The sequence below is a fragment of the Uloborus diversus genome, chromosome 6 (genome assembly GCF_026930045.1).
Source record: "Uloborus diversus isolate 005 chromosome 6, Udiv.v.3.1, whole genome shotgun sequence".
NCBI classification, from domain to species: Eukaryota; Metazoa; Arthropoda; class Arachnida; order Araneae; family Uloboridae; genus Uloborus; species Uloborus diversus.
The window spans coordinates 129,389,354-129,413,958 of NC_072736.1; the positions used below are offsets into that span (position 1 = coordinate 129,389,354).

Genomic DNA, 24,605 nt, shown 5'->3' on the forward strand with positions numbered 1-24,605 from the left:
ATCAAAAAAAAATCATTTTTCTGAAACATTGCACTATTACAATAAATGACACTTAAATGTGAAGAGAAATACATCAAGTTTTTTTCAGGTACATAGGCTCAATTTGTGTCCCTCTTGTAACAGAACAAACAGCTAATCAATAATCCAGTTTGTTTCACAAGCCGTATGATTTCTTTTTATGGAGTTACGTCTGAGACTGTTTATCAGTTACTGGTGCCATAAATACTACAAGAACTTCAAAAGCACATTTCTGCATTAATACAAATCATCATCAGCGTGATACCACAAACTGAATTATAGATTACATGTTGTTGTGTTGCTAAAAGCTCCAACATTGAGCATTAAAAATTAAACATTTTGCACAATGTGCTCACTCATTGCACATTTGCGTAATTGATCTTTATTTGGAAAAAAAAAACCTTGGTATCTTTCTCTTTAATTTCCTGTATCATTTGTTGAAATCTGTGCAGTAGCTTCAAAAGTTTTTTTTTTTTTTTTTTTTGCAATCAGGTCCATCATTTGAGTTTACCCTGTATATGAAATGAAATGAAAGAACGGCAACTCAAGCATACCAAGCTGTGTAACCAGAGGTCTATTGTACTAATCACTCTGTATATGAATCAATAGTTTTTCAATAGGAAAAAGTTTTTTGGTAGTTCTTGTAAAATATCATCAGTTTCTTTCCAAGCTTACTGGAGATTAAGAATTTATCCGTTACTAATTACCTATTCAAAATCAGTGTAATATGTTTTTTCTTGCACTCTATTTCTGTTTATTAATATTGGTGAACTTCCCTATATAATTGTACATTTAGAAACATTTCTCGTGGAGTTGACCTTCAGCTTTCAGTTATTTCATAATAAATCATAAGTCATTTGTAATTAAGTCAAGTAGTTACGAGTAGTTAAGTACTTTTGAGTTTGGCCTATATAAATTGTTTTTATCTAAGCAGTTTTATTTTTAAATATGTCTTTTAGGAGTTGAAGAATTTCCATTTACATTTTTGTTCCATACATACTTCTCTGTTGAATACATCTCGGATTGTAGAATCACTGGCCTAAAAGATTGCACTTATATTGACAAGGTAATTTTAATTCAGTTATTTTCTAACCTGTCAATGTTTTTTTTTTTTTTTTTTGAAGGAAATGTTTTTAGTTTTGATGCAGTCTAGACAAAATTTAAGGATTTGTTGAAAAAGGAGAAGCAAAGTCTTGTGATGAGGGGAAAACCTGTGTTCACCATATTTTTTTTTTTTTTTTTAAATTTGTTTAAATGAACTTCGTATTTAAAATTATTTCCTGAGCTTTGTGTTGGCTAATTAATACATTTGTATTTGTTAATTTTAAATATTTTTATTGACTTGTAGGGCAACCCAGTTATTTCTAAAAATAATGAAAGGTGAAAAATGCAATATTTAAGAAAACATGGAGCAAAGTAATAAACACACACATTATGCAGTCAATGTGAATTCTACAGAACTACAATCATATTACATATGCTTAGAAATGTACACAGCCGACGAGGAACATTTTAATATTTAAGAAAACATGGAGCAAAGTAATAAACACACATTATGCAGTTAATGTGAATTTTATAGAACTACAATCATATTACATATACTTAGAAATGTACACACACTTGTTCAGGAGCATTTCAATATTTTTGTAGATCCTCCACAAGCTGCTAGTAGAGCCTCTTACGTAGAAGATATCAACTTCTGAATGTGCTCCTGACTTAATTTCATAGAACTAGGCTCTAATAATACTTTCCTGCAGTTTTATCTGAGTTATCAAGTTCTGAGTGTTTGAAACTCAAACTGTACTACGAAGTTTCCATCAGTTTTTTAGAAACCAATTTCTGATTATCTGGCACTATATTTGCAAAAATCATTCCTAAGGGGCCATTCATTAATTACGTAAGGAGGATTTGGGGAATTTTGGACCCCCTCCTCCCATGTAAGGGTAAGTAAGATTTTTTACCCCCCCCCATCTTATGTAAGATTCCATTCCGTTTTTCAAAATAATAAAATGAGGAATCTTACACCAATGGAAGGGTTATTAACTTCACTATTACTGAATATTTTTTAAAAAGTTTTGTGCAAACAATTATTTAGTAAAAGGAATCTAGACTTAATGTTTTTAGACAAATATTTTTTGTATATGATGCAAAACTAGTTTTGAAAAAAGACATGCCATACATAGTGCAATTCTTTTATAAAATTTTACACTATTCGTTCTTTGATATACTACTTTGATATACTACTATATATTTGATATACTCTTTACACTATTCATTCTCTGATAAGTGCAATTTTTTACACTATTCATTCTTTAAAAAACAAGTAAAAAACAGCTCGTCCTGGTATGATTTTCACCTTCCTGCAGTAAACGAAATATGATTTGTTCCAAACCACTTGACCGTGCTATTTCTAATATAAAATATCAGCTTGGAAAATATTATGTAAGAATAGATCTAACCCCCCTCCCCCCAAAGTAAGGGTATGTAGAGATTTTTCAAACCCCCCTCCCCCTCGGGACCCTTACATAATTAATGAATGGCCCCTAACACTACATGGAGATGATCGATTGTTTTGGAAGTTTTCAGAATAGTTTTCAATTTGTAGCATTGAACATAGCAACAGGAAGTGTGGATCACCTTCCCGGGCCCCATATAACCCTTGAGTCGTAAATTGGGAACCACTGGTTAAGAACACTCTCAATCATGTAATCTTTAAATAAAAAAAAAAGAAAACGACTAAATGGCCATAAGTTAGGCACCTCTGACGTAGAAGAAATGTAAAAGAATTTTTTTTAAAAATGGCTCAGTAATTTTACAATGATGGGGTCTATTTCTAGTTTAATGTATTTTTAACAATTTTTCTAAAATCATACAAAATGTATTTTGGACATTTAATTATACCATGAAGTTCAGATTACAAAGAATAATAAGCTAAGGGAATATATCTTTGTAAAAATGCCCATTTAGTGTCGTATGTTTCAAAATCCCTGATGTTTTGCTTTGTGAATGTTAGCAGTTACCCGTGGAATTGCCTTTATATATATAAAGGACTTCTTTTCAGGTGTGTGCACAGAAATTTTGAGGTCTGTCACAAATGACTTTTATACCCCCACCCCATCCATATTGTTTACCCCTACGTCCCCACATATATTTCATCCCTCCTTTTAAAAATCTCGGGCCCCCATCAGGCTCGGGTCCAGGCTAACAGGCAGTGTTGGCCGGATCGGACCCAATTGGGTTGGACCCAATGGTTTTTTTTGAAAAAACCCATTTAAAAAAACCCATTATTTTACCCACTTTTGGGTTTTTTAAATTTTCTGAGAAATTTTTTAAGAAATTGATTAATTTAAATACTTTTACAATTTAAACTTATTTTTTAGTTGTTCTTTACCACAGGCAATGTACATAAAAAATGAATTTTGAACTTTAATAATATTTCTTATAACTCTTGACGGCATTAAAAAAAAATACTTCAAAGATTTTAAATAAATACATTAAACTTTTTTCTTTAACTGGTCAATAAATAACTCAAATTATCTTGACTTAGTCCTGTCCTGTCTGATTTTCTCAATATTTGTAGATTGTACAGAGGAAACTACTCTAGCTAAAAGGCTTTCATGTGAATTATTTTCTGCAAACCAACACGTCACAAATCTCGAATAAACAAGGTATATTTTTTAGAAATCAACAGGTTTCTCAAATGGTCAGACACAAAACAGAATAGGATGTACAGTATTTTCATTATCTTACGAAAAAGTTTAATATTTCTTACTCTGTACACAGGAATAGAAAAATAGGCAACATAAAGTTCAAAGAAATGTCTTGATTATGCTGGAATTCACTAAAAAGGGATTTTTAAACTACTTGAGGTTCTACAGTAGTTTTGCATAGCAAAATGAAATAGAATAAAGTAAAATGCAAGAAAAAAAATCATAGTAATTAAAAACGAACAACAGATTTTATCACGCAAGAAGTAACTTTGACTTAACTGTTGGTAATCATGGAAACTAAAAAATCTGAAACTTCACCATTTTTGGGTTTTGTAGTCTTTTACTTTTCTTCAAAAAACTCTGAATTTTAACTAGTTTTCCAGCTTTTTTACCCCAAGACAATTTTTGCACTTTACCCATATACTTATGCTACAATATGTTACAAGTACTCCACATTTTCCCCAAAAAAAGAAAAAAAAAACTCATTTCTTTTAAAAAACCCAGCTTTAGTTGGTTTTTTTTGGGTTTTATTTAAAAAAACCCTGGGTCCATGGGCTTTTTTAAAAAAACCCCGGGTTTTTGCCAACCCTGCTAACAGGTGTCCATTCCCCCCCCCCTCCTCCCCGTGCACACCCCTGTTTCTTTTCATAGTTTTCTTGAATAGTTCGCCCCTGTTTTCTTAAGTATTGTTTTTTGACTGAAATGTTATAATATGTCAGCCTGATACCTTATTTTTGTGATTGTATTGAAGGAAAATGAAAAGAAAAAAAAACTAAAAAAGTAATTTGCATGTCATAATATTTTTGTGCATACAGACCAGAGGGGAGGAACAGTTTCTGGAAAAGAGTGAGAAAATAGAAATTTCAGAATTTACTGACAGGTAAGTAGGTATATTCTCAAAACTTGAAAAAAAAAAAAAAAAAAAAAAAAGTTTTTTCTTGTTTAAACTTTTATAAAAATAAATTTTCTTTCATTAGAATCTATAAAAATACACCCATTATACAAGAGGTTGAGAACATTGTTGGAAATCGTACCTGCAAAATTGAAAAATTTAATCTTCCAGATACAGGTAATATTTTATACCATGTTTGAGTGCTAATTTTTTTAAGGAGTATGTGTAATGTGTAAGTAATGATTTAGTTATAAATTAACTTCATGAGGTATCATAGGTAACACATGCATTACTAGTTGAAATTTCCCTCTCATTTATGTTTAAAAAATTTGGAAAAAAAAAAAAACACTTTGTTTTAAGATAGCCAAATGTTTTTGTTGGTGCTTTGGTAAAATTTTTTAGATGCATATTTTTTTTTCTGTAACAAAAAAGAAAAAGAAAGTCTTAGAAAACGTCAGGGATCTGTCTCTTCTTTTTTGGTTCTCTCCCCCCCTTTCAAAAAAGGGGGGGGGGGTGCAAGTTTTACTGTGTGAAATTCATACTTGTTAAGAATTTGAGAGTTTAAGAAAATTGTGAATTATATTGGCTAGGGGTTATTAAAGAACTGTCAAATTTGTTATGTACTAGTTACTTTCAGCTAATCTGTTCTCATCTTTAATATAAAGGCTTGTATATGTAAAAAATTATGTGAGGAAGTCAAACATAATTCTCTGAGGATGATCTATTCAGCATGTTTTGCATTTAATTTTGTTTTTGTTTAAAATGCTTTTCTTCTAGTGTAGCTCACAACACCATCACTAACACTCACACAGGGGTGCTCATCTCTCCCAAAAAGCAAGGGTGCACCTTACCCACCACAAAAAAAAAAAAAAAAAAAAAAAAAAAAAAAAAAAAAAAAAAAAAAATCCCCCTTCCCCTAAAATTTTAATGTTGCAGTCTTTTGCCATACATGGGTACTAGGATGGTTCAAAAAACTTTTTTTCAGCTGGAGTCCAGGACGCCCCCTATTTTTTTTAGTCTTACTAATAGTAGCAATATGCTGTAAATGTTTTAGCTTCTTACTCCAATTTTAAGAGGGTGCTCAATGACCCCTTAATTTAACATTAGCCTTAGCATAGAAAATGTCACAAATTTAGAAACATTAAATTTCCCCAGCTGTTTTATACAAGGGCGCCCATATAGGAGGGTAAAGTTGGCTCGAGTCCCCCGTTAGAAGTTAGAACTTCCTTGCTTTTAGTACTTTTTTCTTTGCAGAAATGTAAAAACATATCTTTTCCAGCCATTAATAAATGAATAAATCAAAAATGTTAAATTTTAATGACTTTAATCTGTCCTGAAATCTGCTTCCATGGGGAAAATATCCTGCTAAACCATGATTAAAGTGTCTAAGCCCCCCCCCCCCCTTACAATTTTGCATATGGGCGCCCATGGTTTTATAATATCTAATAATTATTTTTTCACAATGTATATGCATATTACTAGTGTATATTATAATATGTAGTATTGTTCTTTCAGTTCAATGTATTTATTTAACCCCCCTCCCCATACTTATGATGTTTGGGGGAGGGAGTTGAGCACCCTCTTTCAATTGAAATAGGAAGCTAAAATTCTGACAGTATGTTACTATCCACAAGTCTAAAAAATATTGAAGTGTGTCCTTTTATCTAAGAGAACTTTTTTTTTTACATGTATTTTTAACCACCCTAGTGGGCTAAATGCAGAAACATTGAAAGTTTTTGTCTTGTCTGAGATTTTAATACTTATGTCTCTTATTATTTCACTTTATTTTACTATTAATTATTATTATTACTACTTATTATCTTTTTAGTTTTGTGGAATCCATATGCAGAGAATGCCAAAACCATGTCAGATTTTGGCAATGAAGAATGGCAGAAAATGGTTTGTGTTGAAGCTGGAGCTGTCAGTTCTCCAGTTGTGCTGGAACCAATGAAATCTTATGCTGCACATCAAATATTAACTATTCAGTAAATGTATCATTTAAAATTTATTTTCCTTTCATCATTCCTGTTTTGTTTCCATTTTCTTAATTTTATAATAAACTTTTATTTTGTATAAGTTCAGTGATGTTTGTTAATCAATCAAACGTATTACATTTATCTTTTTGAACTCAGGACATATAATGCTTCAAGTTTACATTTCACTTTGTCGTTACATTCTCAAATTCTAAAGTTCATCAATATTTTTACTTTTTCAATGAACTTTCATATTTTGCTATGCTATTTTCCATCGCAGAACAAAAATTGTTCCAGGCAAATATTGTTTGTAATTTTTTTCTTGTGTAAGTCAAGTTAGTTTGATATTGTTTACACAAGTAGTAAACAATTTGAGGGACAATTGTAAGCACAATCCCACATGGGGATCTTGATTGAGCACAGCAGTGGTCCTGGCCATCCGAGAGGATAAAAGTGAAAATAAAACATATTGCAGTATGTATTATTCCAAGCTTGACCGAAAATTGTAAGAAAATTTAGATCATATTATAAAGTATTGCTGTTAATCTTGAAAATTGTCAAGTGCTACATTAAGGTCATGGAAATAAGTGTGCAAGTTATTATTTACAGGGTTCCGTTAATAGTCAGGCAGAGAAAATGTTCTTGATTTGGGTGTCTTAATAAATCAGGAGTTCAAGTTTAGTGCACAGTTCAAGTTAGTCTGCAAGTAGTAAGTTAACTTATTTTATTTCTTACATTAATAGGTGTTTTTAAAAAATAAAATTCACCTTCTATTGCCCATCATTACTCTAAGGTCACACATCAAATTTCATCATATTTCCCTCTAGAGGAGCGTTATTCCTTTTTTGACCTGGTGTGACTTGAGTGGTGAAATATGTTTGTTTTACATTTAAATAGTTAGTATATTTGAGTCACAAAGTTATAAAGCTATTTTAAAAACATAAAATAAAAAAAAAACAAAAATCTACCTTATATGTGTTATTTAGGGGAATGTGAGGCAAAGTGAAATAGGGGGGCTAAGTGAAATGGTGAAATACTTACTCTGCTTTTAGCGCTACCTATCCAGCAATATTTTAACATGTAGTCTATTCCAGTTAAGAAAAAATTACGTTTGAAAATCAAAGACTATGATAATACAAGCAATTTTCAAAAATTGATACTCATATTGTAATATTTTGTCGTAAATCAAATTTTTGGCCTAATTAAATGATAAAGCTCTTGTTATTAACATTTGAAATATTAATTGAGACCTTCTAATATTCAATGCAGTAAAAATTTAGATAATATTGAGCTTATTTGTATTTTTAATGCTTAGAACAGTTGGTTAACTGCATAGGGAGCAAAGTGACACAGTTCAATTTGTTTACTTATTCAGTCTTTTATCAAATCACTTAAGTATTCATTTATTAATTAGTTTATTTACATTCCTTAATTTAATATTTCCTTTATTTCTTCATTCGTTCACTTTACTCATTCACTATTTTATTCGCTCATTGATTTTTTCTTATATATTGACTTATTTTTGATGAATTTGTGTATCACTTTTTTTTTTTCATTTATTCCTGTATTTACTCATTTGTTTGATAAAAAAATATCTTAAATGATCGAATAGAAAGTATTTCATTAGAGAAATATTTCATTTTTCACTTTGCCCCATGAAAAAAAAAAGTGAAACTTTTCCATCTTTTTTTGGAGGTACAAACTTACTGCCAAAAATTAAAAATGTTTCAATGCAAGTTTTGTTATAAAATAGATTGTTCTTTCTTTATATACCGTAATTTTCAGAACAAATTTCCAAGTTGTTCATTTTAAAAATAGTAAGTTATCTTAACAATTTCACTTTGCCCCACATTCTCCTTCATTATTGTTTATCATTCTTTGCGTATAAATATTTTTTCTACAAGATAATAATAGTTTGGACTGTGGAGTTAAGTGTCTTATAAGTTCATAAATGATCAAAATTTATTTATAAAAATAATGCATTTAAGAAATATATTCTCCATCAATCATACCTGCCCCCTATTCCTTTTAAATTAAAAAAAAAGTTTTTTTTAACATTATCTACTAGGTGCCATTAATGATTATAAAAAAAGTTTTGGAACCCCACCCTCCGCTATTGTTGCAAATTTTTTTCGTCAGAGAATCAGTTTCAATCAATTGTTTTGACAAAAACTCAGTACCTATTTTGAAAACTGTTAACCTTAAATGATGGAATGGTGACATAAGGTGATGATTTTAGCATATAAATCACATTATTAATTTTGTAATTAACTTTATTTAATGTAAAATATTATGTTTTAAAAGTTTACATATAATTGAATTTTTATTTAAAATTATTATATAATAACAATAATTATTGAATATAAATGTTAGATGTTTTTATCTCTATAAAAATCAAATTTTTTTTTTGTGCAAGATAAAATTGGGACTGAATGATTTTGATAACATTATATTACTCCAATAGAATCTGTTTCATTCCAGTAAAATAATTATGGTGTTGAGATTTTAATTAATGTGTCAATCAAAATTTATTTTTGGTCATCATATTACTCATGCATGTTTTCCATATGTGAGAGAAAAAAATAGCTGTATCATTTTGACACATGTTTCTGGATGTATTTTAATTCTAATTAATTAAATATGTTATTTCTTTAACAAATCATACTATTCTAGACCAGCGGTTCTCAACCTATTTAGTTGTGCGGCCCACCAGTTTTGTAGAAAACGCTACTGAGGCTCACTAACTACTATATGTTACTTTGCACGGCCAAAATTTACCTTCTGAGGGGGGAGCATCTGCTCATAACTGTCCTTCAGTATAATATACTGTATTAGGATTGAAAGTGAGTAAAAAAGAAGAGTTCTAGAAAAGTTAATCCTCCTAGCTTGGATCTTTAAATTCTGAGCCCCCTGCAATAAACTCTGTAGGGCTTCTCCCCAGGGACCAGCAGAGTATATCTGCAGCTGCATAGTGATAGATTTTTCAATTTTTGTTTCAATTTGTTGGACCGTTGGGCCCCTTAAGGACGTGCAGGGTCTGCGGATATGCAGATCTGGATCTGCCTTCTCTCCTCATGCTGACTACTGATATAAATATACTGTACAAGAACAATTTTCAAAATAATTTCTTTGAAAATAACTTTATTGCATTCACTTATCTGACATATCTATAAGAAAACTCAAAAATAAATCATCAAAGTTCATCTCCATGGGAGATTTTGACGCTGCTTTTCCTCTATGAGATAGTTGATGTCTGGATTGAAACTGGATAGTTTTAATCTCAAATCATTTGCAACATTCAATACATTTTCTTGTTACTTTTTTTTAAAAACTGCAATGAAAAGTCTCATTCAAATAGGTAGGTTGTCGAAAAGCCCCTAAAGTGTCTTAATTCACTGGTTAGTCATGCGAGTTCAACAGAGAAGGAGCATTTTAAAGTTGAAGCTTGAAGCTAATACTAATTTCCTTGGCAATTTTCTTCAAAGATGTTTCTGATTCATTTGATTTCATTTTCAATTATTTGGGAAAGTTCCTAAGAAATATGAAAAATCTTAGCCTTAAAGTTTCTTATTGTCTGTGAGCCAGGGAGAGCTTTTGATAGTACATCTAAAAAGTAAATTTTTGTGAAAGACTCATATTGAGGGCCCAAGATTTGTTTTGGTTCAGTTGCTCGACCAGTGTCCACGACCCAGTTAACATGCTGTTCATGGCCCACGGGTTGGGAACTGCTGATCTAGACTATTACATATATTCAGTTAAATCAGAATATAAACTATAATATGTTTTCATTTTATTCATAACAAATAAGCTATAAAATTTTATTCACAGTCACATACATAATTATTCATCTTCTTTTCTTTAAAAGTGATATAGTTTAGAGAAATTGTTCGTAATAGTTGTGTTTCTCTCAGTCTCCATTTCTCACTTATTGTCCCATTATATTTGGTGGGTTATCATGTCATCCAACTGTTAAAGAACAAATTTCATAAGCATCAGTTTTAAGTGAATCTAAATCAATGCAACATTCATAAATTATGTGAAACAAAATGAAGAGATTGAAAAGGGGCATTAACAGGATATCTCCATTTAGAAGTTTTGAGGGAGAGATGATAATTTTTGATTCATCTCTTCATTTGATAATTTTTTTAGACTACATTATGAGTGGAATTCATATAAATATTGTGTTGGAATTGCATTAGCATTTTAACGTTTAACAAAGTATAAAATACTATCATTCCAATTTTTAGCTATGCATATTTTCCCCTTGCTTTTTGGTTTTAATTGATTTTTTGCTTTCATACAGATTTTTTTTTTTTTAAGGAAGCAATTAAAACAAATGAATAAGGAAAGACAAAATGTTATCTTGATGAATATTTACAATCTGCTGTAAAGGTTAAAGTTGAGGCTAATAACCGACAAAATAGTTCTAATTTTGTATTTCTCATAATTTAAATGAAATAATGTAAAATAAAATTGCAATTTTAATATTTTGTCACTACGAGAATGTGAAACCTACATAAAAGTAAAACTCAAAAAAGTTTAAAAAAAAAAAAGATTTTGGCAGAATTTTTTTAAAAACAAGTTCTTTTAATGTCAAAAAAAAAAAGATATTTGCCATTAGTAATCACAAAAGTTCAGACAACCCAAACCTGGCAGCATTGTGAAAGCTACGTAGGTCCCAATCACAGCATTACAACACTGCCAGGTTTGGTTTTCCCCAATTATAGTTTCTTTCTTTTTTTTTCAAAATTAAGAATAAACGATAAATTATAAATAAAAATAAATAATAATTTGAATTTTGACATCTTGAATTCAAATTATGTTTTTCGCAATCACGAGTGTGTATGTAGGCGTGTGTGTTTGTGTGTGGGGGTATGTGTGTTTGTGTGTAGGAGGTATGTGTATGTAGGCATGTGTGTTTGTGTCTGTGTGCTGGCATAAGTGTGTGGGTAGTTGTGTGTATGAATGTGTGGGGGGCATGTGTGTGTAGGCATATGTGTTTGTGTGCAGGCATGAATGTGTGGGTAGTTGTGTGTGTGTATGTGTATGTTTTTGTGTGTATGTGTGGGTGTCCGTATGTATGTGTGTGTGTGTAGTTGTGTATGTATGCGTGTGTGTGTAGGACATGGATGCAACCTGGAGACGGCTTTCGCTAGAGGTGCAGCATCGTGAGGAGCTCGTCGACGGTGATATTGCAGAGGGTGGCAGTGGGAAAAATCAAAGGAACGTCAAAAACAGTCAAGTGAGAACAATAAGCAATCGTGATTGCTCAAAAAAGATATTGCATATAAAATTCAAAAATTTTGATTTTGGTCTCATAAGAGCGCTCTTTGGAGAATTTAAAGAAGACATATAATCTTGTCATTAGCTATTCTTACTTTTTTTTTCCTTTTTTTTGTCATAAGATAAAAATACAACTGAATTTAAAAAAAAAATTACCAACTACTATTTTGATTAGAGACAACCTTTTCCCTACAGTTTCATTTTTATCACCTGATTTAATACAGCTTTTTTATTACATATTTTTTTCTGTTATGTGTTCAAATCATGTTCTTATGTATTTAAATTCAAAAGATTTTGAAGTTCCTCAAAGTTTAACATTTACAAAACAAGTTGACAAAATTGTGGCCTTCAGAGGTGTTGAAATACTCAATTGCTGCAATAATTAAACGTTCCTATGAAACAACAGGGCCGCCAAGAGCCAGGACGGACCCCTTGTCAGTTTGGTCACCAGGCCCCCTACTCCCGTAAAATTTATTAAAATTATATTACTCCGATTCTCAGGCGGGGGCTCTCACAAGGGCCAGGCCCCTAGTTGTGGACTCAGCTCCTCATGGCCTCTCGTCAGCCCTGACAAAAAAAATATTGAAGAATCCATTCCCTTATGGAAAGAGAAAAAAGGTTCATCAGCATTCGAAAATACCAGCGAGAATTTAAAGTTCTATTTTATACTCAACATCAATCAGTCTCTAAAACTACATATGCTTTAAAGACTGTTGGGTGAGCTTTTCTATGAGTTTCAAAGATGGAGAGAAGAAAATGAAAACTCAACCTATCATGCTCAGTGTCTCATTACAGAAATGCTGAATGAGTATACTCAGACACACATGTTGTGGACAACAAAATGGGGATTCAGTTGTGAGGATCGAGAAAAAAAAGTGTAATAAAAATACAGGATGGAAGTGAAACTTTTATCTTTCTACATTCTGAACTGTCACTTCTCATGCCACACTCGTTTTTTCTGCACCTGACTTAGGCATATTCACAAAAAATTGAGTATTTTATTAAAGAAAAAATTATAAGCAACAAGAAAAATGAACAATACTGGATCTCCGCTTTTTAATTATTGCCAAAAACAATGAAAGGTATTAGTAATTATGAAATTAATTTTTTTAATAAAAGTTAAACTAATTTCAAGGCTGAACTAAAGCAATGGGAATTATGCTTTAAACTGATGACTGACTTGAATTATCTGCTTGCTTAATTTCAGCCTTGAAATTAAATTGTTAAATGTATTAACACAAAACAAACTTTATAATAATAATTATTTTTCATTGTTTTTGGCAACAAACAACTGTTATTTCCTTCACACAAAAAGCTTGCGGATCAGAATTTCAAAGCCCACGCATAAGGTGTTTCTCTTCGAAAATAATTTGGATGATCCAACTTGCATTAGGCAACATTGGTATAAGATTCAAAAAAAAAAAAAACACAACCGAAATTTTGGTAAGGTTTTTTTTCAAGCTAGTGAAACACATTTAGACTTTCTCAATGAAAGACAGACCGCATAAGATTGAATTAATGCAGGAAGATCATCTTCAACTATATGCACATGTGATTTTATGAATAAACTGCTTATTCTGTCGAAACATTAAGACAATACGGTTAGCAAACTGTATGAAACTGTGGTTTGAGGGCTTATCAAACTTACAAAATGGCTAAATCACAATCCTGATTTTAGTCTCAAGAAAATTGTTAAAGGGTTAATGGTTCGCTCAGTTTATCAAACCACAATTGAATAAAAAGGACTACCGACAGCATGGGACTGATTGTCACTGTAGCAGTGAAAAAAGTTTGAAAATCTCTGTCCAGTCAAAATGGTCCATCTAATATTTTAACCTCTTGTAACTTGTTGCTTTTGTTTCACTAATATATGTGTATATGTAATTGTGTTTTAATTAAAAGATTTATTTTTGTTTTGAGTGCTTAATTTTGCCTTGTAGTTTATAACAAGAGTTGAGGATTAACTGGAATGTTGATTGAATCTGGTTTTGATTCCTTTGGCTTGAATTGGACACGAACCTTCAGCTGCATTGGGGCTTATTGATGACCCTAGTTTCTTTGCAGAGTAAACTGCTTGCCACGCTATTCGTAATTACAAGGCTATTGCTATTTTAGTTTAAGCATATTAGTCATTATTTGTTTTTACATTGGAAGGTGCAAATTTCTCTTAGAGGTTTGCTAAATTTTGCTTCAGTTTTTTTTTTTATTTTAATTTCTGTTTGGGAGTCGGTGCAGTAAACCAAAGGCTGCTGTGCTAGATGTTTCATGAGCAAATCCTATCTTAAGCATGTCCCCCCCCCCTTCCTTCTATGAAGCTTCAAACCAGCACCTATTCTATAATTGAGGGGCACAGAGAAGATGGTAAGTCTTAAAAAGTAAATTTTACAGGGGAAGCAAGTATTGTAGACTACATGCAAGCGCTATCTTCTGTTGTTCGTAGAAACTAAATCTCTTTGCTGATCGACCTACTGTTTAGTTTGTGCCATTAGCTTGAGCATTTACTGTTTTTTTCCGTGAACCTCCCCCCCCCCCTCCCGAAAAACTTGAAATCTGTGACTTACTGTCTTCCCTATATGAGCCCCTCAATTGTTTTCCAGACCTTGCAACAAACCTATTATATTCTATAGTGCCATAAATAATCTCAAAATGGTCTTTCTCTTTGGTTAGTAAAGAACATAAAATCTTAAAATAAATGAATTTTTTTAAACAAAATTAAGTGAATCAAATGATTTCAGAATATCTTATTAATACATATCGAAAAGCTTTTACTTACCTAAATGCAATAATGGAGTCAACAAAACTCTGGATACTGTGAGATTAGCAGTCCAGGTGATAAAAGAAGCAATACATTGTAAAATTGAACAAAGACCAGCAGCTTTTATGAACCATGTCACTGACTCAGAAGTTTCCATTAGAGAAAAGGCCCTGCCTATTGAAGAAGGTAAAAATGTTTTAAGGATTTATCAATCAAAGGAACAACTTCGACTGAATTTATTTATTGTTTTTATTTAATTATTTATTTATTTATTATTATTATTATTATTTTGAATTGATTTAGAGAAGAAGTCAAAATCACAACCATCAGAAGTTGACGGCTATTCAATGCTCATGCAACTGCCAAAAAATATTGAACTTATTTTATCATCCTAATTTGTATTATCTAATGATTATGCAAGTACTGAGAACATTGGGTTTATTTTGCTTTTCTTTTTGGAAGATTCATGTTTACTTGTAATTAAATTTTTGTAGAAAAATGTACAATCGATATTATTCTACAATTTAGTTTCATTGATACTACAAAATAGAGTCCTTAGAAAAAAAGCAGCAAAACCTTTTTTTTCTCATTTATTTTAAATTTAAAATGTTACATCCGAATTCCATTCAAAATGTATGTTTTTAAACTTTCAATGAACTTATGATTTGTAAAATAATCCCACAACTTTTTAATTAAATTTGAACCCGTCTAACTATAATCAAATTCAATGTAATTGGATTTAATAGTTGATGTATTTTTATTATTCATGTAAATTACTTTAAGGGAAAGACTAATTAATGCAAGAATTTAGAAATTTTACTTCAAAACCACACTTTTTTTTCATAGACACTTAAAGCTCTAGATTTACTGTCACCAACCCGCAACCATTTCATTGAAATTGGCTACCAAGGAATGATGTCCCAGTCGCCAAAAGTGGTGACCATGTATTTCTTTCAAATAATATCGGGCTTCGACAACTCGCTTCCAAGCCTATCCTTGCTGCCGACAAAAGCTTTTGTCGGATATCTTTTCATCCAAAAGCTCACTTATTTTGCATTATAAAAGGGCTCCTTGTAATCCCAAAACACCTGTCTGCAGTAATCTGCAATTTTGTGCAATTATACATACAGTCACTCAACTCTCGATAACTCAAAGTAAAACACTCGAGTTTTGGTAGTTTGAGTTATGGAAAATTTTCGCTAGAGTTTGGGACTCGATGAAAACTTCGAGATAAAGGAATATTCGAATTATAAACTTCGAGTTTTTAACCTGTATAGTGTATAAGAGATACTTACCCATTCCCATTAACCTCTGGTAACAGCAGATGCACCACAGAAACGGACGTTGCAAACTGTTGTTTCTCTGCCTCCATACGTCATCCGAAAGTGTTAGTATCGTTCCTTTCATGAGGAAAAACAGACACGTAGCTCCAATCGCCAACGAAATGGGAGTCGTCGTCATGACAGTGGCATGTCCAAAATCATTGGACATTTGGGCTGCAGTGATATTTCCCGCGATGATGGCAGAGATGTTGAGATCGAAGTCTGCATATTGATTCGGTCTTGATCTGTGGAATACACAACCTTCAATAAATCTTTGATTGTAAAAAGGCACAATTAAAAATAAATTAAGATTTAAATGTCTTTTAGAGACAGTGAAATCCCGTTACAGCAAACTTCAAGGAACCACAAATTTTCTTCGTTGTAACAAAAATTTTAATAATGTTATAATAGAGTTTAAGCAATGCAATGGCAATTAACTGGAACTGAATTTTTTTTCGCTGAAACAGATATTTCGTTGAATTGGTATTGATTGTATTCAGTAAGTTACTGCTCTTTAGCCAGGGCTAAGGCAGAAATACATGAAATACACCACCAGTTCAGTCAATTCCAGCCGAGGATGCAGTTTTGTGCTTATTAGCACTCATCAGCCCGCCATAGGAAAGTAAGCTGGAGGTTTAAAACCTCTTAAGGAAGGGCAACCTCTTAAGGAGTGGCAAACAAACTGGTAGCTAATACAGAATTAGCACTGATCAGACAAGTGACCGAAGCAATGGTTCGGTTCAACTTAAAGATTGAAGGATCAACTCGAAGATTCCTTATATTCAAGAATTATTGAAATTCGGATCATTAGATCGCTGATGACTTTCTAAAGTTTTAAGATATTGAAGTGGAATTTAGTTATGAGGAATTTATTTGGGTTTTTGATTATGAAAGTTATAAATTTCTATCTTTCGCGCATGAGTAGTGAAAAATTAATTGCTTTAAATGACCATATTTTATCAAATTTTCCACATTTTAATTTCAAATTTTAGTATTATACTTCTCTTGTATGCTGTCAAGTTTTCTGATAGTTTGGTAAGCTGATAGTAAACTTTGCGTGCTATGAGCCAAAACCCTTCTTATAAAATTCGTTGTTTTAAAAGAAATACTTATATCTTAGTGAATATCAGTGATACTTTCTCGAAAGTATGTAAAATAATTGAACATAGTAATCTAACTCATTACTGAAATTTATCGCTTATTCTCAGCTATTTACGATGAATAATGATCAAAACACAATTTTGTTTTCCTCAATTTGTTACTGATCCTTGAAACGCAAGGGTGATATAACTTTCATTGGAAAATGTCATCTGGAGTGTTTGAGCTGGTATATGAAAAAAGTTACAAAGCAATTAGTCGCTTATTTCTTGAGAAATCCTTTAAAATGTGAATTTTGAAAGTGTCCTAATACTTTTGGTCATATAGTGTATCTCACGGTTATTCTGAGGTTTAACAAATACAAATGTGACAACCAGCAACAGGCTCTTGGCCCAGCTAAGCTGGTCCTAGTCAATTTATTAGTCCTCAATGAAGATCAATAGCCCTCTTAAAGCTATTGCTTATTACCAACTTTTCCGGTAAGCTGTTTCAAGTGCCCACAACCCTACTAAAGTAGTAGTTTTTCCTAACATCCATGTTAGCCTGAGACTTGAATACCTTAAAACAATGACCCCTCGTCCTGCTCTCGGTGCAAAAATTTAATCCATTAACATCATTCATTTTGATAAATTTAAACAACTGAATCATGTCCCCTCTGATCCTCCTTTGCTCCAGGCTATACATACTAAGCCTATTAAATCTAGTATCATAATCTAAATCTGAGAGTCCCCTTACTAGTCTAGTTACCTTTCTTTGAACCCTTTCCAACACACAAATATCTTTCCTCAGATAAGGCGACCAAAACTGCACAGCATACTCCAAATGGAATCTTACTAAACTCCTATATAAAGGCAGAAGAACCTTCTTAGATTTGTTTGAAATAGATCTATTGATAAACTCAAGCATTATGTAGGCTTCGTTACTTGCAATGCTGCACTGTTGACTAAACCTTAAGTCTTGATTTATTAAAATACCCAGATCAATAACATATTCTGCCTCACTAATGATTGAACCCTGTAAACGATAACTCGTACACTTATTTCCATGACCTAAGTGTAGCACTTGACATTTCCCTACATTAACTGTCATACCCCACTTATCCGCCTACTTATAACATAATCTAAATCCTCTTGAAGCTGTTTTACCTATTCTTCATTTTCTACAATTCCCATAACTTTTTACATCATCAGCAAAACAATTCATGCTTCCAGAAATATTCTTATTGATGTCATTCATAAAAATAATAATAAACACGAGAGGCCCTAAAACAATCCTGAGGAACCCCGCTTAAAAAATCACTCCTTTTAGAATGATTTCCCCTCACAACTGCTCTTTGTTTCCTTCCAGTCAGCCAATTTCTAACCCAAAGTAAAGTTTTTCCTCTTATTCCTATATCAGCTAATTTACTGAGAAGAGAAGAGCAACATGTGATACCTTATCAAAAGCTTTTTGAAAGTCAATATAAACAACATCCACACTTTTTGTTATCTAAAGCCAAGGCAACCGTGTCGTAGAAATGCAATAAATTAGTAGCACACGATTTACCTTTCCTGATCCCATACTGCAAGCTATCCAACAGATTATTAGTCTCTAAGAAATTCATAATCTTAATTTTGATCAAAGTTTCGAAAATCTTACAAATCACTGAAATCAAACTTACAAGTCTATAATTCCCAGCATTACCTTTAGACCCCTTTTTGAAGAGTGGCGTTATGTTAGCCAGCTTCCAGTCCTCTGGCACCATCTCTGAGTTATAAGAAGCATTGAAAATATTCAAAATAACATCCAGTAATTCCTCTGCACATTGAACTAAAATTTTTGGATAAATATTATCTGGTCCCGGAGCTTTAGTTGCTTTAATTTTTTTCAAATGAAATGGAACCTCCTCCCTGGAAAACACAAAATCCTCAAGCTGCATAATACAGATATACTAGGGTGCCGTGAATTTTTTTTTTTTTTTTTTTTTTTTTTATTTCTTCAAAAGGTGCCGCGATTTAAAAAAGGTTGGGAGATTCTGATGTGGGTCAGCTATCTTTCTCTCTCTAAATAACAAATTATACCTTTTAAGAATACTCGACTTTCATATATTTTAAAAAGAGAAAACGTCGTTTTTTTCTGCACACGAACTATATACGATGAAATGGAAACAAAAAATGTTGGAATAAACCTAAGGAAAGCAGCTCACCTGAGATTCAAAGTATAATTTTCATTCAATACATGGTACGATGAACTCCATATAAATCATTTGTAGCGTCACAAGGTAAGAAATCCATATTTTTACACTTTAACTACTTTTAAAAGTATGTATACAAAAAAAGCAAAAGCCCTTGAAAATCTAATGAAAACAGAGAAGGTTTTACAAAGGTTAAATAAAATTTTATAATCATAGTTCCGCAATTTATATCAAACTCGTTTCCAAAAAATTCTCAGGTTCAAACTCTTCATGGTTTATCAGATCAGATCTAAAGATATTTCATTATACTATGTGTTATTTTCGTACATAGTTTGATTGCTGAAAACAGGATTTATCAGGAAATATCTATAACAGTGTCAATGTTATCAGTATAAACTTGAACGGACGAGATAAAAATGTGGCTCCAACACGTGTAATCCGGTTTAAGATGATTAAGCACATTATTTGAGTCGTTCGATATGCACAAATGGAAAAAAAGAATTGCAGGCATTTATCTAGTTTTGTTGATTGGACTATGATATGCACTTTTTCTTAAACATTTGAAGATTTTTTAATCATTTATTTATTATTTATTTTGTAAACTCTGAGATAATAAGTTTGCGATTTTAATTTCAAAGTCGAAGGCATTGGAGAGTTTATGTTACGTGATGGCGTTCTAATAAGCTTTGATAGCAAATATTAAAAGTAGTTTTTATCTTATATGAGATGTGATGGTACAAAAGGAAATAGATGAGTTTCTAAATAAAAGCTATGACTCATAAGCCCTTGTTCTCAAGCATTTTATTTATATATTTTTTTAAATTATGTTTTTAGAGATTATAGCCACTTGGACAGGAAGGTGTTAAGTTGCCCACATGGACCTCCATTGGTCGGTGCCTGACTGAGCTCCAGGAGGTTCATGTCAATAAAAGAAAATTTGGTACGCATGAGGTGCAAATAAGGGTCCTGGAGCCTAGATCCCATTTAAGCAAGTTATTACTAAACTTTACCTCTGGATATTATCTGATAGCAGTAGTTCAGTTCAACACCTCAAAAACTGGACCCTAATAGCTGATAAAATCAGTTTATCTATCATTCAAAACGTCAAGCTCATCTCCCACCAGCAAGCACGATGTTCATTTTCAGTGGATTACGTCCCACACGTTATGTATATACAAGGTGTTTCTGAACCAGGGGCGGATCCAAGGGGGGGGGGGGCAACGGGGCAATTGCCCCCCCTGGACAAATGAAGGGGCGCCCGTGGGGACGGGCGCCGGGAGCCGCTGCCTAAAAAAAAAAGAAAAAAAAAAGAGGTTACGCACAGTCACCAAAAAGGCAAGTTTCTGAGGACTCCCCCCCCCCCCCCAACCGCCACCAAAACAAAAGCTCTGGCTTGCTTTAACCTGCTCTGCTCTCCAAGTATGCAATAAAATATTACACGCGCCCTCAATCATCAATCACATCAATGGTTGCTAACTCCTGGCTTTCGATTAGTTTAACATCGTTTTTCTATTTTCGATTTTACGCTACCAACACCGGTTCTCATCATGCATGCAGTGGGGCGAATACACGGCCTTCTAAGGGGCGCAATTTCCGCTATTTGTAAGTTTTCTCTCTGAATTCAGAGGGAATGTTTTGAATCTTGATACAAAAAAAAAAAATATTTGTCTCCTTCACCGGTTCTCAAACAGTATGTAGTGGGGCGTATCCGCAGCCTTCTTAGGGGCGCAATTTTTGCAACCTATAAGTTTTCCCTATAAATTCAGAGGGAATGTTTTCAAATTAGCTGCAAAAAGAAGGGGGGGGGGGATATTTGTCTCCTTCACCGGTTCTCAACATGCACGTAGTGGGGCGCCTTCGCGGACTTCAAAGGGGCGCAATATCTGCAAAGTTTCCCTCTAAATACATAGGGAATGTTTTGAAAATTTTTACAAAAATAATGAGAAAATGTTTGGAAAAATGTTTTGTCTCTGTCGCCGGTTACCAACCTGTATGAAGCGGCGCTCATCCACGGCCTTCTATTGGGTGCAATAACCGCAACAAATGAGTTTACCCCCTAAATTCAGTGGGAATAGTTTGTAATTTGTTTAAAAAAAAAGGAGGGGGGGATTATTTGTCTCCTTCACCGGTTCTCAACCTGTATGTAGTGGGGGCGCATTCCAAACCTTCAAAGGGGCGCAACATCTGCAATTTATAAGTTTTTCCCCTCTAAATTCAGAGGGAATGCTTTGAAATTTGGAACAAAAAAAAAATGGAAATATTTAGAAAAAAGAATTTTTTCCTTCACTGGTTTTCAACCTGTGTGGAGAGGGGCGCATCCAAGGCCTTCTAAGGGGCGCAATGTTTGCAACCTATAGGTTTTCTTTATGAACTCAGGAGAAATGTTTTCAAATTTGAAGCAAAAAAAAAAAAATATTTGGAAAAAATATGTCTCCTTTAACGGTTCTCAACATGCATATAGTGGGGCACATCCACGGTCTTCTAAGGAGCGCAATGTCCACAATTTATAAGTTCTCCCTCTACATTCAGAGGGAATGTTTCGAAATTTGTTACAAAAAAAAAAAAAAAAAAGAAAATTTGAAAAAATTATTTGTCTCCTTCACCGATTCTCAACCTGTATGTTGTAGGGGCGCATCCCCAACCTTCAAATGGGCGCAATATCTGCAATTTATAAGTTCTTCCTCTGCATTCAGGGGGAATGTTTCGAAATTTGTAACAAAAAAAAAAAAAAGAAATTTTGAAAAAATTATTTGTCTCCTTCACCGATTCTCAACCTGTATGAAGTGGGACGCATCCGCGGCCTTCGAAGAGGCGCAATGTTCACAACTTAAAAGTTTTCCTTCTAAATTCAGAGGGAATGTTTTAAAATTTGCAGCAAAAAAAAAAAAAAAGATGCTGGAAAAATTAATTGTCTCCTTCACCGGTTCTCAACATGGATGTGGTGGGGCGCATTCGAGGACTTCAAAGAGGCGCAATATCTGCAAAGTTTTTCCTCTAAATTCAAAGGAAATGTTTTGAAACTTTTTACAAAACGAATGAGAAAATATTTGGAAAAATGTTTTGTTTCTCTCCGTCGCCGGTTCCCAACCTGTATGAAGCGGCGCAACATGGGTGCAATAACCGCAACTTATGAGTTTGCACCTAAATTCAATGGGAATGGTTTGCAATTTTTTACAAAAAAAAGGGGGAAAGGGGGGGGGGGAATTATTTGTCTCCTTCGCCGGTTCTCAACCTGTATGTAGTAGGGGCGCATCCCCAACCTTCAAATGGGCGCAATATCTGCAATTTATAAGTTTTCCCTCTATATTCATTAGGAATGCTTTGAAATTTGGTACAAAAAAAAGTGGAAATATTTAGAAAAAATAATTTTCTCCTTCACTGGTTTTCAACCTGTGTGAAGAGGGGCGCATCCGAGGCACTCTAAGGGGCGCAATATCCGCAAAGTTTTCCCTTTAATTTCAGAGGGAATGTAATTATATGTTCAATTGTTTTATTTTCGTACTGCGATTGCGACGCCTTATTTTCAAGAAAAAATAACTTAAAATGTCATATAACGTTATGTATATAATGTAAGTGTTAATTGACTCCAGATTTTGCAACAATTTTTTATGGTCAAACTCCGGTTACCAGGACTTTTGCGCTGCTCAGAAAAAGCACTTTTTCTCACAGTTGAAATGCTTCCAGTAAAATAATGAAAACATCTGGAAAAGCTTAACGTGGGAATTTCTGAGAAGCGATAACAGTCCTGTGTTAGTGACAGTGTAGTCTATCCTTTGAAGTGAGGGACAATAGGAAGGAACGCAAAGTAAACAGGGTCATATGGATTTTAAAACTGGACATAGCTACCTTTAGCAGTATTTGCTCATTGTAAGCTTCTCCCATGAGGGAAAGAGGTAAGAGCCTCTTATTAGAGTGACAAAGACCACACATCCTTTGAAGTATACCAAAGAATTAGAAACCTTTTAGCACTTTTAAAAGGTAGAGATGAGCTGCCAGAATTGTAACAGGTTGCGGCCAGATGTGAAGAATATTTTAATAGGGTTATTTCCCACTGATAGTTTGATTTTTCCGTCGTGAGTTAAGGGGGACATATTTTTAGGAACTGGCAATCCTGGTCTTTGTCCGAATCACTCGTGTTTACTGGGCTTGGATAAGTTTCCTGTCAAAATTAGTTTTGTGCATTTAAAATTTGATTGATGTCTACCAGTAAAAAAACATCAGGCGCATTTAATCGTAAAAGGAAATTACGACAATTAAAAGAAGATGAAAAACAATCAAAAGCTTTGCAGAAGTTTTTTTCAGCTTCCGCATCGGACTCCAAGAAACTGGATGACAGAAATGTGGATCAATCTTCCGAGGGAATGTCAGGACCGTCGACAAGTCAAACTGTAAGTTTAATTTGATTCATATTACATTATAAAATAGTATCAGTAAATTGAAATTAAAGCGTCCATCATTTCAATTGTTTTAGCTATGAAAATTAATTGTGTATTGACTATTGACTTATTCTATAATTAATACAAATTGATTGTTTCTGAAATAGCATTGTACACTTCTCTCATTTGGTGCTTAAGCCGAACTTTTTGCTTTAAATTGCATTTTTGTGACAAATCGCTGTTGAAGAAAAAAAAATGCTTGTTCAATGAAAGGATAAAAAAACAAAACATATTTATGTCCAAAATATTATTTCCAAATACTGCAATTTATAAATTTCCCACATTTTATAGTGTCTCATGCTTTAAATCAGATCACCATTTGGACTAGTTATGTTTTTAATTAATGAAAAGCATACTTAGCATTTACACTTCTGTTTTGACTTATATATAAAATTGTAATTGTAGTTTAAACTTCAACTATGTTAAACGCTATATTCATTTTTGCACAGCTGAATATTTCTATTTTTTTCCCTCTATGTGATTTCTTCCTTTCTTTCTTTTTTTTTTTTTTTTGAGGTTTTTAAAATAATTATAATATTGGCTTTACAGATGTCTCTTTCAACTTCAATTTCCACTCCCATGAGACTGAATGAAAATTTTGCTTCTGAAATAGAAGATGACGATCAATCGGTCGAAGCTATGTCAGGACAATCGACAGGTCAAACAGTAAGTTGATTTACATTACATTATAAAATAGTATAAATAAATTGAATTTAAATCGTCCGTCATTTCAATTGTTTTATCTATGAAAATAGATTATGCATTAACTTATTTTATAATTAGTACGCATAACTCACGCTTCAACTCAGATTCAGATTACCATTTGGACTAGTTATGTTTTCAATTAATGAAAAGCATACTTTAGCATTTACTTCTGTTTTGACTTATACATAAATTGTAATTGCAGTTTAAACTTCGACTATGTTAGACGTTATATTCATATAT

At 32.7% G+C, this 24,605-nt stretch overlaps 1 protein-coding gene and 1 long non-coding RNA gene across 2 annotated transcripts in view; one reads left to right on the plus strand and one right to left on the minus strand.

Moving 5' to 3' along the window:
• LOC129224059 (uncharacterized) overlaps positions 1-6,695 on the plus strand; it is a 28,708-nt gene extending 22,013 nt beyond the window's left edge. Inside the window, exons 7-10 of the mRNA XM_054858458.1 lie at positions 978-1,084; positions 4,544-4,608; positions 4,706-4,797; positions 6,449-6,695. Of these exons, the coding sequence (XP_054714433.1) occupies positions 978-1,084; positions 4,544-4,608; positions 4,706-4,797; positions 6,449-6,609 (425 nt within the window). The 3' untranslated portion in view covers positions 6,610-6,695. The remainder of the gene's footprint in view (positions 1-977; positions 1,085-4,543; positions 4,609-4,705; positions 4,798-6,448) is intronic.
• Positions 6,696-10,327: 3,632 nt separating this feature from the next.
• LOC129224727 (uncharacterized) lies at positions 10,328-19,391 on the minus strand. Its single transcript, XR_008580713.1, has 4 exons — positions 19,237-19,391; positions 15,927-16,198; positions 14,650-14,805; positions 10,328-10,559 (listed from the first exon to the last, which is right to left on the minus strand). It is a non-coding gene; the product is annotated as an uncharacterized LOC129224727 (long non-coding RNA).
• Positions 19,392-24,605: the final 5,214 nt, after the last annotated feature.